Source organism: Onychostoma macrolepis, chromosome 12, assembly GCF_012432095.1.
Source record: "Onychostoma macrolepis isolate SWU-2019 chromosome 12, ASM1243209v1, whole genome shotgun sequence".
NCBI classification, from domain to species: Eukaryota; Metazoa; Chordata; class Actinopteri; order Cypriniformes; family Cyprinidae; genus Onychostoma; species Onychostoma macrolepis.
Window position 1 is genome coordinate 23507639 of NC_081166.1, and position 16899 is coordinate 23524537.

General features: G+C 35.7%; 2 protein-coding genes across 3 annotated transcripts in view; both read left to right on the forward strand.

Moving 5' to 3' along the window:
• The window catches only part of heatr1 (HEAT repeat containing 1), a 39123-nt gene extending 36653 nt beyond the window's left edge, over positions 1–2470 (forward strand). Inside the window, exons 44-45 of the mRNA XM_058793241.1 lie at positions 1727–1835; positions 2022–2470. Of these exons, the coding sequence (XP_058649224.1) occupies positions 1727–1835; positions 2022–2110 (198 nt within the window). The 3' untranslated portion in view covers positions 2111–2470. The remainder of the gene's footprint in view (positions 1–1726; positions 1836–2021) is intronic.
• A 2799-nt stretch (positions 2471–5269) lies between these two features.
• arg1 (arginase 1) lies at positions 5270–16560 on the forward strand. Of its 2 annotated transcripts, none has more exons than XM_058793262.1 (8): positions 5270–5505; positions 5653–5725; positions 14065–14239; positions 14315–14474; positions 15171–15232; positions 15321–15425; positions 15526–15662; positions 16104–16560. In XM_058793262.1, the coding sequence occupies exons 1-8, from the start codon at positions 5401–5403 to the stop codon at positions 16265–16267; spliced, it is 981 nt and encodes a 326-aa protein (XP_058649245.1). In that variant the 5' UTR covers positions 5270–5400; the 3' UTR covers positions 16268–16560. The 2 variants fall into 2 exon arrangements, with proteins under 2 accessions (XP_058649245.1, XP_058649244.1); XM_058793261.1 differs by having other exon boundaries at positions 15138–15232; positions 16104–16557.
• Positions 16561–16899: the final 339 nt, after the last annotated feature.

The window sequence follows — 16899 nt, forward strand, 5'->3', positions numbered from 1 at the left end:
GACATTATTATAATGGGTTTATGTGAAGATTGTTTTAAGTTCACTTAAATTAGAAGTTATTTTTAAAGTCTAATAAATGTTAAAATTGATAGCTCTTAATTATAATGTAATATTGAATAGGGTTGCAAAAAGTTGGAAAATTTCCAGTAAATTTCGGAAACTTTCTGGGATTTTTTTTTAATCTTCCTGGGATTTTTGGAAATTTACCGGAAACTTCCACTCCTTTGCAACCCTAATATTGAATGGCTATAGTCAATGGTTAACATTTTTATAGGGAAATTAGTATTAATTGGTATCAGTGACACTGGCCTTCAGTCATAAAAAAATCATTAATCAAATATTAAAAATATACTATAATTTTTTTTTATAAAATATAAATATACCGTCTTTATTTTGTTTGTACATTAATTTAGAAGATTGAATTGAAATATAAAAGTATATTTAAAAACTTTAATGTTAGGTGGGATTAATCGCGATTAATCTCAGAAAAAAATTGCAATTAATTAGTTAACTTTTTTTTAATCGATTGACAGCACTAATATTTTTATTTTTGAATAATACTAATGCCTACTTACAAAATTGCAATTAGTCAAGAAGTCTTAATAGTTATACATTAAAAACTGACTAAATTTGAAAGAATTGCAACAGGCTACAGATGAAATCCTGAGAAAGAACCTTGTTAAGTTTTTTATGATGTTTAATTTAGGGGGTTAATCTGTGGGTGTGGAATTTGAGTATGTGTATAGAGTTGCCGCATATTCACACTGAATTCAAAAGTGACAAATTTGGGACAGATCGCTTGTTATTCCTCATTTGTAAGCTGATTTAGATAAAGAACCTGCTAAATGAATAAATGTAAACAAGTGTGGAAAGAGAGCAGTGCTCATTCATAAACACTAATTGAAGAATTACAGTTTGATTTGAATTACACATTTAATTTGTTCATCTGTGTGGATTAATTTTATTAATTCTTAAACTATACGTTTTGTATTGTATAACCATATATGTATATGCAACCATATCCTGCATGAATTGTCAGGGTGAATTGTGAATTAACTTTGTTGCGCCATCTTGAGGCTGTGGGTGAAATACCTTTGGCATTTTATCCAGGATATAAAATTAACACTGGGCAAGTGCCAAATAAGAGTAAAAATTGGTGTTGCAGAGTATATAAATTTATTTTTTCTTTAAGTGTATGTAACGGTGATACTCGCCAGCCAGGCAATCAATGGCCACATGTTTTAGAGTGAAGAGCGACATTGTGTTTATTTATATGCAATCATGATCCAGTTTTTTCCAGTACCAACCCTCTTCACAAATTTGTAATGAGAGTAGTTCTTAAATCAACAAAGCAGCAGATTTGAGGTTTTACACCAATCTAAAAGCTCTAGTTTAACATTTAAAAGCAAAGAAATAAAGACAGGCATAAATATTAGTAGGCTATTGTAATTTTAATGTTGTTCTGTAAAATAAAATTATTATTATTATGTAGAGATATTGAAATTGAAAAAAACTTGTCTTTCCTTTTGCTTTTTCGTTGCTGATCACATCTGATTTATGTGAATATCCTGCATAATGAAGGCAGAATTTGTGGGAATGATTACAATTAGTGCCTTTTAATCTCTTAATTAATTTTTTTTCTAATATGTGGATTGACTTCTCTTTGCGTAAATGTATTGTAAATACAGAAGAGGAAATAAATGACGATGTTTGCCTTTTTGTTCAGGTGCGTTTCTCTGCACTTGTTGTGCTGCTGGAGTTGGCAAACAAGCTGAGGGAGAACTACATGGTTCTACTGCCAGAGACAATCCCATTTCTGGCTGAGCTTATGGAGGGTAAGAACATTATTTAAGCAAATGGGCACACATGTTTTTGTAAATAAAGTACACCATTTTACCTAATGTTATCTTTGTTGTTGCTTTGAGACTTGTTGCATTTTAAGAACACTTAGATCTGTTTCTTTAACAATCAAAAATATTCCAGAATTCAGAATTGAGTTATTCTTCCTCTTTGTTTCACAGATGAATGTGAGGAAGTGGAGCAGCAGGTGCAGAAGGTCATTCATGAAATGGAGATTATACTTGGTGAACCACTGCAAAGCTACTTTTAATCCTACCTGGGACGGATTTCACACCATCACAGGCACTTCTTTTACACCCGTTAATTGTGCATTCGTTATCCTTGTACAATATTTAGTGATGAACTGCTCTGCTGGAACGTGTCTGTCTGCCCACCAGTTACACCTGCACACTTCATCACTGACTAACAGCTCAACATGTCCACAAATTTTGCAAGCCAAAAATCACTGGATGCCATATGCTTTACAGTAGGGTTATATAAAAACGACACGCATGATGTTTAAATGTGTCTATTGTTTTTAAAACAGTAATGGTTTTATATTGAATTTTCTAATGCATACTGATGTACCTCTCTGGAATCTGAATTATCATAAAAAGATAAGTCTGGAAAATGTGCATTTGTGTTTGGTTGAGAAAAATGAAAAGGGTGGAATGAATGAAAGGGTGTAATGCAATACTTTGTTTGCATTAACAATAGAGTTTTAATAGTTTTTAATCTGCTACTCTTTGAACAAGTTTGCTGCATACATGCAATATCTATCATGTTAAATCTATTCAGATCTGAGCCCACTTGTGCCCTTAAGAGAGCCGCTTAGAAAATGGAGCACAGCTGGAAGAAAATAAAACTAGAAGTATTTCGAATTGTGTATTGTAGAAAACAAACAAACATGGGTATATATTCTTCCATTCATTCTTTGCTATAGGAGAAAAAGAACTGTCTCTAAATTTATTAAATCATCAAAATTAAAGTATCTTAGACCCTATACTGACTAAACTACTGAAAGAGTAGCTTCCAGTAGGCATAGATCAGGGTTCCCACGGATCCTTGAAATCCTTGAAAGTTTGTGAATCTGATTAAAAATTTTCAAGGCCCTGGAAAGTTTTTGAAAATAAACAAACATAGATACAGGTCCTTGAAATTTCCATATTATTCCCTCCGGTCCGCTAATATATTATTTCGCCAACACTTTGTGCATACTAGCTTGCTTGATTTACGTTGCACATTTATGCGTTACGTTAAGTGTTTCCCACGTGAGGTACTTTGTGTTGTTTGTTGCCATGACGTTCACACACACGCAAAACTACTAAGATGGTACCTCAACGTTTCACAGACACACCGTGAAACATTGCAAAAATAGGCTGAAACCGCTGAAACATGATGACTGGAAAATGCAAGTTTCAAGATATTTGGCTCACCAAAGAAGATTACAAAGAATGGCTTGCCAGAGATCCAAAGGATTTAATGTTGAATTGCTTTGCTTGTTAAGATAATGTAAAGCCATGAGGCAAGAAAAACTTAAAAGCATATTCATATATCTTAAAATTTCTGGTTACATGAGCCTAAGCTCTTTTCAATAAAATCCATGCAAAAGTTAATATCAGATCATTTTAGAATACAGTATAGTATGTACCAAATATTATTCAATTTTATGCAAAACAGATATACGACAAATATCAGATTTCTGTCATATGGCCAAAAATAAATGCAAAAAAAAAAAAAATTAGCTTTTTTGCATAGTTGTGTTTGACACATGAAAACTGTAACAATTTATCTTACAAGGTGACGCGATGTAACCTTTGCTCTCACTTGAAATGTGTCCCCACATTAAGTCCTTGAATTTGAGGGTATTGGACCTGGAAAGTCCTTGAAAGGTCCTTGAATTTGAAGTTAACCAAGGTGTGGGAACCCTGATAGATCCTCTTCTTAACATTATTAATTCATCAGTGTCATCAGAATATGTCCCAAATGTTTTCAAGCTGGCTGTTATTAAGCCTCTCATTAAAAAAAACATTACTTGAGCCTAGAGAATGTCAACTTCAGGCCAGTCTCAAATGTCTATTTTCTTTTAAAAATACTACAAGGCAGAATCCTCACAACTATGTTGTTTCTTATAAAGAAATTATATCTGCAAAGATTTACAGTCAGCATTTATACCAAATCACAGTAGTGCTCTCATTAGTTACAAATGGCTTGATCTTATCAACCAATTTTGGTTGCATCTCTCTATTAGGGTTACTGGACTTTGGTGCTGCATTTGACACTATCAACCAAAAGATTCTTTTGAATAGATTCAAAAATTATGTTGCCATTAGTGAAATTGCGTGACATAGTTTAAATTGCTCAATTGACCGTTATCAGTTTGTAGCAGTAAATGAAGAGGTCTCATGTCAATCACAAGTTCAATATGTAGTACCTCAAGGCTCAGTACAAGGACCTTTGCTTTTTACCCTGTACATGCTACCCTTAAGAGATTAGAAAACATGCAATTAGTTTCAGTGTTTTTCTGATTATACTCATCTCTGTAGTTTCCCATGGCCTGATGAAATGAAAACAAACAAAGGTTTTAATTATTGGGCCAAAATCTCCACACAATAACCTAGAATACTCTCTTAACACTGCTCTGTCAAGTCTTCATTGTCAGTTAGGAATCTGGGTATACTATTTGACAGCAATATTTCATTTGAAAGCCACATCTCCAGCATTTGTAAACTGCATTTTTCCATCTAAAAAGTATGTCTAAATTGCAAAATGTGTTCAGATATTCAGATCCTGAATATTCTAAATTATACCAATCCACAATATGACTTGTGATGCAGCTTGGAATTAAACCAAACCATGTTGACTTGTTTGAACTGGCCCACTGATTGAGCCTGGTTTCCCACAGGGTCCCACCCTCCATTTCTGTCCTTGCCACTGTCACCTCTGTATATATATGGGTGTATATATATATATTACAGTTAACTAAAACCATAAAATGAATTTTGTCACTTTTAAATAAAATAAACCTTAACTGAAATGATATATAAAAACCTTAAACCTATTTTAATTTCAGCTTGTTGCCAAGACCTTTCTTATTTAATTTTTTTACACGTACTAAAATAACAAAAATAAACTAAACTAAAATTAAATTAAATAAAACACTGCCAAAACAGACAACAGAATAACTAAATATACATAAATATTACTAAAATTAAAATAAAAACAGAAAATATAAAAATCTAAAATAATTCATATATAAATATTAAAGAATAAGAAAATGGCGAATTAAAGACCTGATCCTTACTAGAAGTTTATATTTTCATATGCGCTTTTTATGTTAATGAATAATTTCGTATGCAGATTAGGCGATGGCGTCATCTAAAATCAGTTCTTCCCCATTTACTTTTCTTGAACAAAACAGAAAAGAAAAGCCAGGTTAAGACAGAAGAGCGCGAGCAGCCCAATGACTGTCACCGGACTGCGTGTCGTCACACGTCCTGTAATCTGCTTTGATTTTAGAGCCGCTTATTCCAGACTGCTGCTGGATAAATAATAACAGTGATGAAGAGCTTCAGCGGATTACGAGCCGCTTTTCACATATTCAGAAGAGGCCTCCATCATCATCATTGTTTGGGAATAATAGGTGCACCTTTTTCTAAAGGACAGGTGAGATACAAACCCCCTAAGAAACGTCCTCTCCTCGTCTGAAATAATGATATACATGTATCTAAAAAAGAATATGTTTGCATATAAATCCATGCATGGTGCAGTATGGTAGTGGTCCAGTGCTCATGTTATTGACTGTTACTGCAGCAGAGAGATGGTGTGCAGAGAGGAGCAGACCTCATTCGAGCTGCTGGATTGGTGCAGAAACTTAAAGGGCAAGGTACCACTACTACACTTCCTGATATTACACTGCTTTTATCAATGTACAATACAGTATAATGGACCGTACAGTACAGAGTACAGTATAATGCTTCTAAAATATTCTAAAATACATTTTTGGTTACACTTTATTTTAAGGTGTCTGGGTCACGGTGTAATTATACATTTAAGTACATAACGTTACCTGTCAACATTTGGGTACCAAAATACGGGGAGACCTTATAGGCTAGCCGTTTCCCCGGTAACCGCAGTAAACAAAGCAGCGCAGCACCTGACTTTGAAACTTGCAGCGCTCATATTTAATCATTTAAACCATAGCCTTTTGAAGTGTTAGCTCAATATATCTCAGTTTACATGTATAGGTTTTTTTTTGTTTTTTTTACCGAAGTACCACCTAAGTCTTCTCCTCCCATTTGTACCAGTGGACCGTTTCTGTCACTGCAACTTCCCGAACAGGCGAAGACACACACACACACACACACACACACACACACAAACGAAGTCGTATGCCTGGTGAAAAAAAAACATTTAAAACACGTTCATATTTTAGAAAATGTAGTTCATATTTGCATCATTAATTATTTATCTTATCCACCGCAAATAATCAGAAAGCATTTTTTTTATTACCCGACCCGCGGATTATCCACAGCGCCCGCGGATATAACCGCCATCCGCGCATCACTACTGCGCAGATATCGACGGCATCACTGGGCTGTAGGTTGCCAAGTTGAGGGGACAAATGGGTTAAAATTTGTATGTGTCGATTGTGTGAGAAGGATGCGTTTCATACAAGATCTGGCAACTGGACAACCTTGGAATAAATTGACGTGGTTATTCTATAAATTAGGCTACGGGAGTTTTGCCGGAGGTTAATGTAATTTAGCAAACATATAAAATACGCCTAGTTGGATTTTTATATATATATTTTATCTCTCATATATATATATATATATATATATATATATATATATATATATATATATATACAGGTGCTGGTCATATAATTAGAATATCATCAAAAGTTGATTTATTTAACTAATTCCATTCAAAAGTGAAACTTGTATATTATATTCATTCATTACAAACAGACTGATATATTTAAAATGTTTATTTCTTTTAATTTTGATGATTAGAGCTTACAGCTCATGAAAGTCAAAAATCAGTATCTCAAAATATTAGAATATTACTTAAGACCAATACAAAGAAAGGATTTTAGAAATCTTGGCCAACTGAAAAGTATGAAAATGAAAAGTATGAGCATGTACAGCACTCAATACTTAGTTGGGGCTCCTTTGCCTGAATTACTGCAGCAATGTGGCGTGGCATGGAGTCGATCAGTCTGTGGCACTGCTCAGGTGTTATGAGAGCCCAGGTTGCTCTGATAGTGGCCTTCAGCTCATCTGCATTGTTGGGTCTGGTGTCTCTCATCTTCCTCTTGACAATACCCCATAGATTCTCTATGGGGTTCAGGTCAAGCGAGTTTGCTGGCCAATCAAGCACAGTAACACTATGGTCATTGAACCAGCTTTTGGTACCTTTGGCAGTGTGGGCAGGTGCCAAGTCCTGCTGGAAAATGAAATCAGCATCTCCATAAAGCTTGTCAACAGAAGGAAGCATGAAGTGCTCTAAAATTTCCTGGTAGATGGCTGCGTTGACTGTGAACTTCAGAAAACACAGTGGACCAACACCAGCAGATGACATGGCAGCCCAAATCATCACTGACTGTGGAAACTTCACACTGGACTTCAAGCAACATGGATTCTGTGCCTCTCCACTCTTCCTTCAGACTCTGGGACCTTGATTTCCAAATGAAATGTAAAATTTACTTTCATCTGAAAAGAGGACTTTGGACCACTGAGCAACAGTCCAGTTCTTGTTCTCCACAGCCCAGGTAAGATGCTTCTGACGTTGTCTCTGGTTCAGAAGTGGCTTGGTTGCCCTTTTCCTGAAGACGTCTGAGCGTGGTGACTCTTGATGCACTGACTCCAGCTTCAGTTCACTCCTTGTGAAGCTCTCCCAAGTGTTTGAATCGGCTTTGCTTGACTGTATTCTTAAGCTTGCGGTCATCCCTGTTGCTTGTGCACCTTTTCCTACCCAAATTCTTCCTTCCAGTCAACTTTGCATCTAATATGCTTTGATACAGCACTCTGTAAACAGCCACACCTTTCAGTAATGACCTTCTGTGATTTACCCTCTTTGTGGAGGGTGTCAATGTTCGTCTTCTGGATCATTGCCAAGTCAGCAGTCTTCCCCATTATTGTGGTTTCAAAGAACAAGAGATACCCAGAATTTATACTGTAGGGATGGTCATTTATTCAAACTCAAATGTAAATATTCTAATATTTTGAGATACTGATTTTTGACTTTCATGAGCTGTAAGCTCTAATCATCAAAATTAAAAGAAATAAACATTTGAAATATATCAGTCAGTGTGTAATGAATGAATATAATATACAAGTTTCACTTTTTGAATGGAATTAGTGAAATAAATCAACTTTTTGATGATATTCTAATTATATGACCAGCACCTGTATATGTATATATATATAGAAAGATTAAAAATACGGGAAAATATTTAAACGGGATGATAGCGGGATAGAATTGTAAAATACGGAAGAATCCCAGGAGAAACGGGAGGGTTCACAGGTATGAAGTACCGAATAAAATATTAATTTTATTTTATGCAACCCTACTATAGAGTTAGGGTTGCATATAATTATGCATACATTCTTACTAAGTACGTGTAACAAGGACACTAAAATAAAGTTTTATCAAATTTTATGCAATTTCATATTCATATTCATTTTATTTATGCAGTTCCTATAAAAGGATGACATGGGATGTTTGCTTTTAGAAAAGTTAAAATGTGATTAAATGTGGTTAAAATGGATAAATGTGTGACTAGTTATTGCATCTAAAAATATAGGCTGTACTACATATTAATTCATTTAAACTTTAACATAAATATTGACGTAAAAAAAGGTAATGTTTTATTTGTCAACTAGCTATTATACAGTACCTGCAACTGCAAATGTGTATTTTAAGGTCAGGCAACATGCAATCGTTGTTTATCATTGGAATTTTTGTAAAAAGAGCTTTACATGTTTCAGAGTCTATATTTGATCTGTCTAACTGTCTGTTGTTGCACAAATGTTTTATAGGGTAACAAACAGCTAGAGGGACTGATGCCATGCAAGGACCAGTGCTGCCATGTGTGCTTTTTATTTATTTATCCTGCCTAAGATGTGATCTCATAGGAGCAGTAACACTTACGTTGCACTCCCCTTTATGTGTGTATTGCAATATTTTGGATTGAGCTCTGTTAATGAATAAGAGTCAAGCGTGTATTTGCACATCAGAACTCAAACAAACCCAGTAATGTTTAATGCTATTATTTTAACACTTGAGCTGATGGTAGAACAGAACTCTACAGGTCTAAAAGTTAAATCGGTGACAGAATGTCTAAAATAAGTGATTTATTTAAATAGTCATTCCAAGATTCTTACATATTTGAAGGATACTTTCAACAGCATTCATTTAATAATTTAAAAGCACACTTTTGAAACTCCATGAAACTAAATGAATGTCTCCAGCCTTCCAGTTTTGACCTTTTAAATAATATAATATAATATAATATAATATAATATAATATAATATAATATAATATAATATAATATAATATAATATAATATAATATAATATAATATAATATAATTATTTTTATAGATAGTATTATATAAATTGTTTTATTGTATTATTAAATATGTATAATTATATATATTTTTCTTCTTCACAAATATAAAGAATAAAGAAGTGAAAGAGAAACACTTCTACAAACTCAACCTCATGCTACAATTTTTCAGTTCAGAAGAAATGGATGAAATAAAGGAAGATATAGCCTACTAAAATGGTCACCCAAAATGTGAGGGGTGTACTCACTTTTGTGAGATACTGTGTATATATATATATATATATATATATATAAGCTCAACTATATGTTATATATATATATATATATATTGTCCCTATATCTTCTCAAGGGACAATTCTATAGAAATGAAACTTGGATATATTTTAGAGTAGTCAATGTGCAACTTGTATAGCAGTACAGATTTACTGTCCTCTGAAAATAACTCAACATACAGCCATTATTGTCAAAAAAGCTGGCAACAAAAGTGACATATATATATAAGCTCAACTGTATGTTATTCGGACACTGACTGAGTTTTTGTGCTTTTGCCTTTATACACCAATACAATGGATTTGAAATAAAACAATCAAGATGTGTTTGAAGCGCAGACTTTTAGCTTTATTTTAAAAGGTTCCTCAAAAATATGACATTTACCATTTAGGAGTTACAGCCATTTTAAGCAAAGTACCTCCATTTTCAGGGGCTCAATAGTATTTGGACAAAGTGACATAATTGTAAATATAAGCACAATTTTAATACTTGGATGAAAATCCTTTGCGGTCAATGACTGCCTGTAGTCTAGAGCCCATGGACATCACCAAATTCTGGAAATGTTTTGCCAGGTCTTCACTGCAGCCACCTTGAGTTGCTGCTTGTTTGTGGGTCTTTCTGCTTTCAGTCTTGTCTTCAGTAACTGAAAAGCATGCTCTATTGGATTGAGATCAGGCGAATGACTTGGCCATTGAAGTATATTTCATTTCTTCAATGGCCAAGTCATGGTCATGCCTTTTGAAGTATGTTAAGGTCATTATCCATCTGCACTGTGAAGCTGTGTCCTATCAGTTTTGTAACATTTGGGTGAATGCAGAGAGCATAGCCTTAAAGACCTCAGAATTCATCCTGCTACTTCTGTCAGTTACATCATCAATAAACACCAGTGAGCCGTCCATTGGCAGCCATACATGCCCATGCCACAACACTGTCGCCACACCATGTTTGACACTTGGTGTGCTCTGGATCGTGAGCTGTTCCTTTCTTTCGCCATACTTCTCTCTTCCCATCTAGTTAATCTTGGTTTTATCAGTCAAAAGAATCTTATTCCAGAACATGGGAGGCTTTTTTAGATGTCTTCTGGCAAAGTCTAATCTTGCTTTCCCGTTCTTGAATGTTACCAGTGGATTGCACCTTGTTGTAAACCCTCTGTATTTACATTCATATAAGCGTCTCCTGATTGTAGATTTTGACAATGATGTGCCTACCTCCTCCAGAGTATTCTTGTATTCTTTTCACATTACATTTAGTCATTTGGCAGATGCTTTTATCCAAAACGACTTACAATGTAGAAGCAAATTGACCAACGAGAGAGCAACAATATACAAGTGCTGTAACAAGCCTCAGTTAGTCTAGCACAGTGCACATATCACATTTTTTTTTTAAATAAATAAATTAGACCAAAGCGAATAGAATAGAATAGAATAGAATAGAATAGAATAGAATAGAATAGAATAGAATAGAACAAAATAGAATAGGTAAGTGCTAGTTTTACTTGGTCAGTTGATGGTGAAAAAGATGTGTCTTTAGATGTTTTTTGAAAATGGCTGAAGTCTCAGCTGCTCGGATTGAGATAGGCAGGTCATTCCACCAGCTGGGGACAGTCCAGGAAAAGGTCCGTGAGAGTTATTTTGTGCCTCTTTGGGGTAGCACCACAAGGCATCGTTCATTTGCAGAACGCAAGCTTCTGGAGGGTGCGTAGGGCTGAACTAGCGAGTTTAGATGTATTGGTGCAGTGCCAGTGGTTGTCTTGTAGGCAAGCATCAGTACTTTGAAATTGATGCGAGCGGCTATTGGCAAGCTGATGAAGATAGGTGTAACATGAGCTTTCTTCGGCTCGTTGAAGACCACTCTGGCTGCTGCATTCTGGATCAGTTACAGAGGCTTGATAGTACATGCAGGAAGGCCCGCCAAGAGAGCGTTACAATAGTCCAGTCTGGAGAGAACAAGGGCTTGGACAAGGAGTTGTGCAGTCTGCTCTGTTAGGAAGGGTCTAATCTTCCTAATGTTGTATAAGCCAAACCTGCATGACTGGGCCATCATAGCAATAAGGTCTGTGAAGCTTAACTGATCATCCATCACAACACATAAGGTTCCCGGCTGTCCTGGAAGGAGTTATGGTTGACGAACCTATCTGTATAGAGAGGTTGTAATGAAGTACTGGGTTGGCTGAGACCACGAGCAGTTCTATCTTAGCAAGGTTGAGTTGAAGGTGATGAACCTTGATTCGGCCAGAAATGTCTGTCAGACAGGCTGCAGTGCAAACAGCTACTGTCGGATCATGGTTAGAATGAGAAGTAGAGTTGGAATGTCATCAGCATAACAATGATAGGAAAAGCCATGCTTCTGAATGACATATCTTAAAGATGACATGTAGATGGAGAAGAGAAGTGGTCCAAGCACTGAGCCTTGAGGAACCCCAGTAGCAAGAAGTTGTGACTTAAGCCCGGCTCACACTGTGCGATTTTGGCCACGATTTGGTCGTCTGAGACAAATTTTTTAAATCCTAAAAGATTCCTACAATCCTAGGCTAAAATCTGTAGTCTTTGATCACTGGTTTGACACTGGATTGGCTGTTGCGATCAAATTTCACCTCCGGCGAAATTCTGGCAGTGTCAGAAGATTTGGCGCACAGACCTGCAGTGTGACTACCCCTACGATGAATGTCAATCTGTCTCCGTTTTTCAAGGCAAGCTATGAGCAGAATTAATGCTAGAGATTTCTTCTATCCGCCATAAACTCCGGCGCTCCCGTCCTGTTTTCATGTGGGTCTGTAGAGCTGCATACACTATTCTTCTTAAATATGCCGGTATTGCCGCCGTTCATATACTTTTCATGACAGCCAACATTTCGGTCCCGCGTGCAATGCAGTTCGCAGTCACTGGACGTGTATGGGTTGATAATGTAAAACTCCGGACAAGTTTTCTTGCACGCACCCGTTTTTAACTCGTCTTGACTGTTGTACAGTCTAACATTAACGACAACTGAGATCCCATAGTGTGACATGATCATCATGTTTGTGCAGTCTGACAAGTACAATCCTAAAGGACTTTTAAAAAATCGCACAGTGTGAGCCCGGCTTTAGAAACCTCAACCCTCGAAGACACCCTGAAGGACCTACCGGAGATGTAAGACTTGAACCACTGGAATGCGGTTCCTGAGACACCCATCTTCATGAGGGTGGACAGGAGGATCTGGTGGTCAACAGTGTCAAAAGCAGCAGACAGATCCAGCAAGATGAGTACTGAGGATTCGGAAGCCGCTCTTGCCAGTCTCAGGGCTTCAGTAACCGAGAGCAGTGCAGTGTCAGTTGAGTGGCCGGTTTTGAAGCCAGATTGGTTGCTGTCCAGGAGGTTATTCTGTGCAAGAAACTTAGAGAGTTGGTTGAACACAACTCGCTCAAGTGTCTTTGCAATGAACGGAAGAAGGGAGTTTTCTAAAAGTGCTGGATTTAGAGAGGGTTTCTTAAGCAGTGGGGTTACCCGAGCCTGCGTGAATGCTGCGGGAAATGTACCAGAGTGAATAGAGGTGTTGTAATGTGAGTTATACCCAAGGAAAGGATTCTGTGATCATCCACTTTAGTTGTCGTCCGTGGTCTTCCAGGTCTTTTGATGTTGCTGAGCTCACCAGGGCTTTCTTTTTTTCTTAAGAATTTAGCCAACAGTTCATCTGGCCACATTTAAGGTTTCTGCTATCTCTCTTATAGATTTATGTTGTTGTTGTTTTTTTTCAGACAATATTTGGCTGAGATACAACAATTTGAAAATCTGGAATCTGAGGGTGCAAAAAAATCAAAATACTGAGAAAATCACCTTTAAAGCTGTCCAAATGAAGTCCTTATCAATGCATATTACTAATGAAAAATTTAAGTTTTAAATATATTTACAGCTGGAAATTTACAAAATACCTTAATGGAACATGATCTTCACTTAATATCCTAATGATTTATGGCATAATAGAAAAATCGATCATTTTGACCCATACAATATTTTTGGCTATTGCTAGAAAACCCGTGCTACTTAAGACTGGTTTTGTGGTCCAAGGTCACTCATATAATATGTATATATATATATATATATATATATATATATATATATATAATATGTATGTATTATGGGGTAAATGTAAGATTTATTTAAGCCAATCTTTCCTGATTTTAATATATTAAGACTAACAAATATGAATGGAAAATTTATGCAATTCAAACACATAAATCTTAAATTTAGGCCTAGATATTTTATTTTCTGAGTGCAACTCCCTTCTCCATTCAGTTTAATTGTATGGAAAAGAATGGTCAGTACACTTTTCCTTTTGTGTGTTAAAGCTACAAAATCATATCCGTTGTAAATGATGACAGAAAGCCCTCTGTCCTGCTCCAGGTTGTGTAGTGAAGGATTATGGGAATCTGACTTTTGAGGACGTTCCCAATGATGAGCCAGTTGGCAGACTGAAGAGTCCGAAAGCAGTCGGCCGTGCCAATGAGCTGCTTGCAGGAGCTGTGCAGAAAATCAAGAGCGATGGCAACACTTGTGTGATGCTGGGAGGAGATCACAGGTAATTGTGTGCTTCTAGTTCTGTTCAATTTAATGTTTGAACCTATTCTCAGCAATGTGTTTGCTGTTTTTACAGCTTGGCGATTGGTTCGATCTCTGGTCATGCTGCCTCAAGACATGAGCTGAGTATTTTATGGGTGGATGCACACGCAGACATCAACACACCTTTAACCACACCAACGGGAAACATTCACGGCCAACCGCTGTCATATCTCATCTATGAACTGCACTCAAAGGTGACTGATGGTCTTTAATCATTTCAGCACCTTTGTTAAAGTTTGTGTAATATGTTATACAGTCATTATCTTACTGTCAGTCTCATCACAAAAAACTCCTAAAGAGATGTTCGACTTTAACTTCCTGACCATGGCTGATGTGCAGTTGTCATTATCTGTGCCTTTAGCACACTCATAACTAATAAACATTAACAACTAACTTATTGATGAAATCATAGAAATTTTTTTAAACTCTCAGAAAAGCATGTTCATGTTCTTTAAAAAAAGCGATTAGGATTATTTTGCTTTGTGACCATATATATAATACATAATACAAAATCTAATTTTCATTATTGTGAAGTGAAGAAATGCAATATATGCATACATATACATTATATATATACTATATATATATATATATTGTATAGTAACAAGAATTTATGTAAGAAATCAGCTTAGTTGGCATGAAAAAAATACAAAAACCTCAACAGTGCTAAAGTAGACTTTCATTTCTTTCTAGCAAAATATAATTTTCTGTTTATATATTTTATTCCTGTTTGAGGTTCAAGTGAAATACTACTATTAATAGGTTACACTCATTTAGCTTGATTTGAGATGGCCATTTATGATTTAAAACATTGATAATATTTTGTAAAAAAAAATCAAAAATCAAATCTTTTTTAGATTCCCATAATTCCAAATTTCTCATGGTTAAAGCCTTGTGTAGCAGCTAAGGACATTGTCTACATTGGACTGAGAGATGTGGACCCAGAAGAACAGTAAGTCTGTAGATTCTACAAAATAATTCATGCATCATATCACTATTTCATGATTCGGTATGAAGTCCAAATCACACTTACATCACAGTTATATCCTGAAACACCTTGGAATCAAAACGTTCTCCATGACAGAGGTTGATCGGCTTGGAATAGCAAAAGTAATGGAGCAGACGTGTGATCACATGTTTTCAAAGTACGTGTGTGACTTATTTTCTAATTTTCATGACCTAATTTTCAAAAAATCTTCATAAGAGTAAATATGTATTGAAGCATTGCTACTCTTTCTGGATCAGGGTGAAAAAACCCATCCACCTCAGTTTTGACATTGATGCACTGGATCCATCGGTCTCACCTGCAACAGGCACACCTGTAGCGGGAGGACTGACCTACAGAGAGGGCATTTACATCACTGAACACATCTGTCAGACAGGTGAGGATATGTAGATCTCTGAATGGTAAGAGATTTATAAAACTTCCATGCTAACAAACTGGCAGCTATTTGGCCTTTCTGAAATTATTAACCAAAAATCCATGCCCACTTGTCTGATGAACAAATGATTTAGCTCCCTCTTGTGTCAGTTTCAAAATAACAACCCAGTTAATGAATAACTATATAACATTTTGTGTTTAAATATTTTTAGTAGAAAATATCAAGTAAAATAAAAGTTTAACCAATTCTGTGTGCATCTCAGTAAAGTGAATTATAATAAATCTAGATGCTCTCTAGAGTGCACTCTAGATCAGCTACTAAGAAGCCATATTAACATTTCTTTGTTTGGCTATTGCAAAGTGAGGAAATTTCATTATCATAATCCTTCTTGGTCTTTGTTTGGCATGTTGATATGAATGTATGTTCTTGACTTCCCTCCAGGTCTTCTCTCAGCTGTAGACATGGTGGAAGTGAACCCAAAGCAGGGAAAAACAGAGGATGAAATTAAATCAACAGTAAACACTGCTGTGGATCTGTTACTGGGCTGCTTCGGACGGGTCCGCGAGGGGTCTCATGAGCCCGATTACCAAATTCCAAATCCATAAATCACAGGCTTTTTTTGTTGTTGTTATATTTACTTACGGTCATCGAATTTTGGCCATCATGCAATTTAAAATGGTAATTTCCATTTATTTTATTCCTGCATAAAAGTGAATTCCAAAGATATATATGCAAATTATACCACAGTATATATGCAGAACTTAAAAAGTTGTACATAAAGTGTGATTTTTTTTTTTTTTTTCAGAGGCAACATCATTTTAACTAAAAAGCCATTGTTGCCAGGTTGATTAACAATGTTTAATGCAAGAAATAAAATAATCATTTTATTGAAAAATATTTTGGTTTCTTGAAGCATCTTGAAGACGTTGCCACAGTTCTTCTGGATTTAGTCTGTCTCAGTTTGTTCTGCTTCTTCGTGTCATTCCAGACAGATTGGATGATGATAATGAGATCAGATCTCTGTGTGGAGCACTGGCTGTTGTCAGACTCCTTGTGCAAATAAAAAAACTCACTGGATTTTTACAATTAATGTCAAAATGAATGTTTGGAAATGTAAACTGATATTTCCTACTGACACACTACAGCAAAAGATAGAAATAACTAACTTAAATCCATTTTTTAGCTGGTGAAAATACTAGTGTTTAATAATTTGGACTAAAAAGTTATAATAAAGGAG

Excerpts from the sequence above, each read along its gene's own strand:
- arg1 (XM_058793261.1), top strand. The coding sequence starts at position 5,401 with ATGAAGAGCTTCAGCGGATTACGAGCCGCTTTTCACATATTCAGAAGA. Across the intron at positions 14,240-14,314 it reads ATGCTGGGAGGAGATCACAG|CTTGGCGATTGGTTCGATCT; the intron begins GTAATTGTGTGC and ends CTGTTTTTACAG. Across the intron at positions 15,233-15,320 it reads GATGTGGACCCAGAAGAACA|TTATATCCTGAAACACCTTG; the intron begins GTAAGTCTGTAG and ends CTTACATCACAG.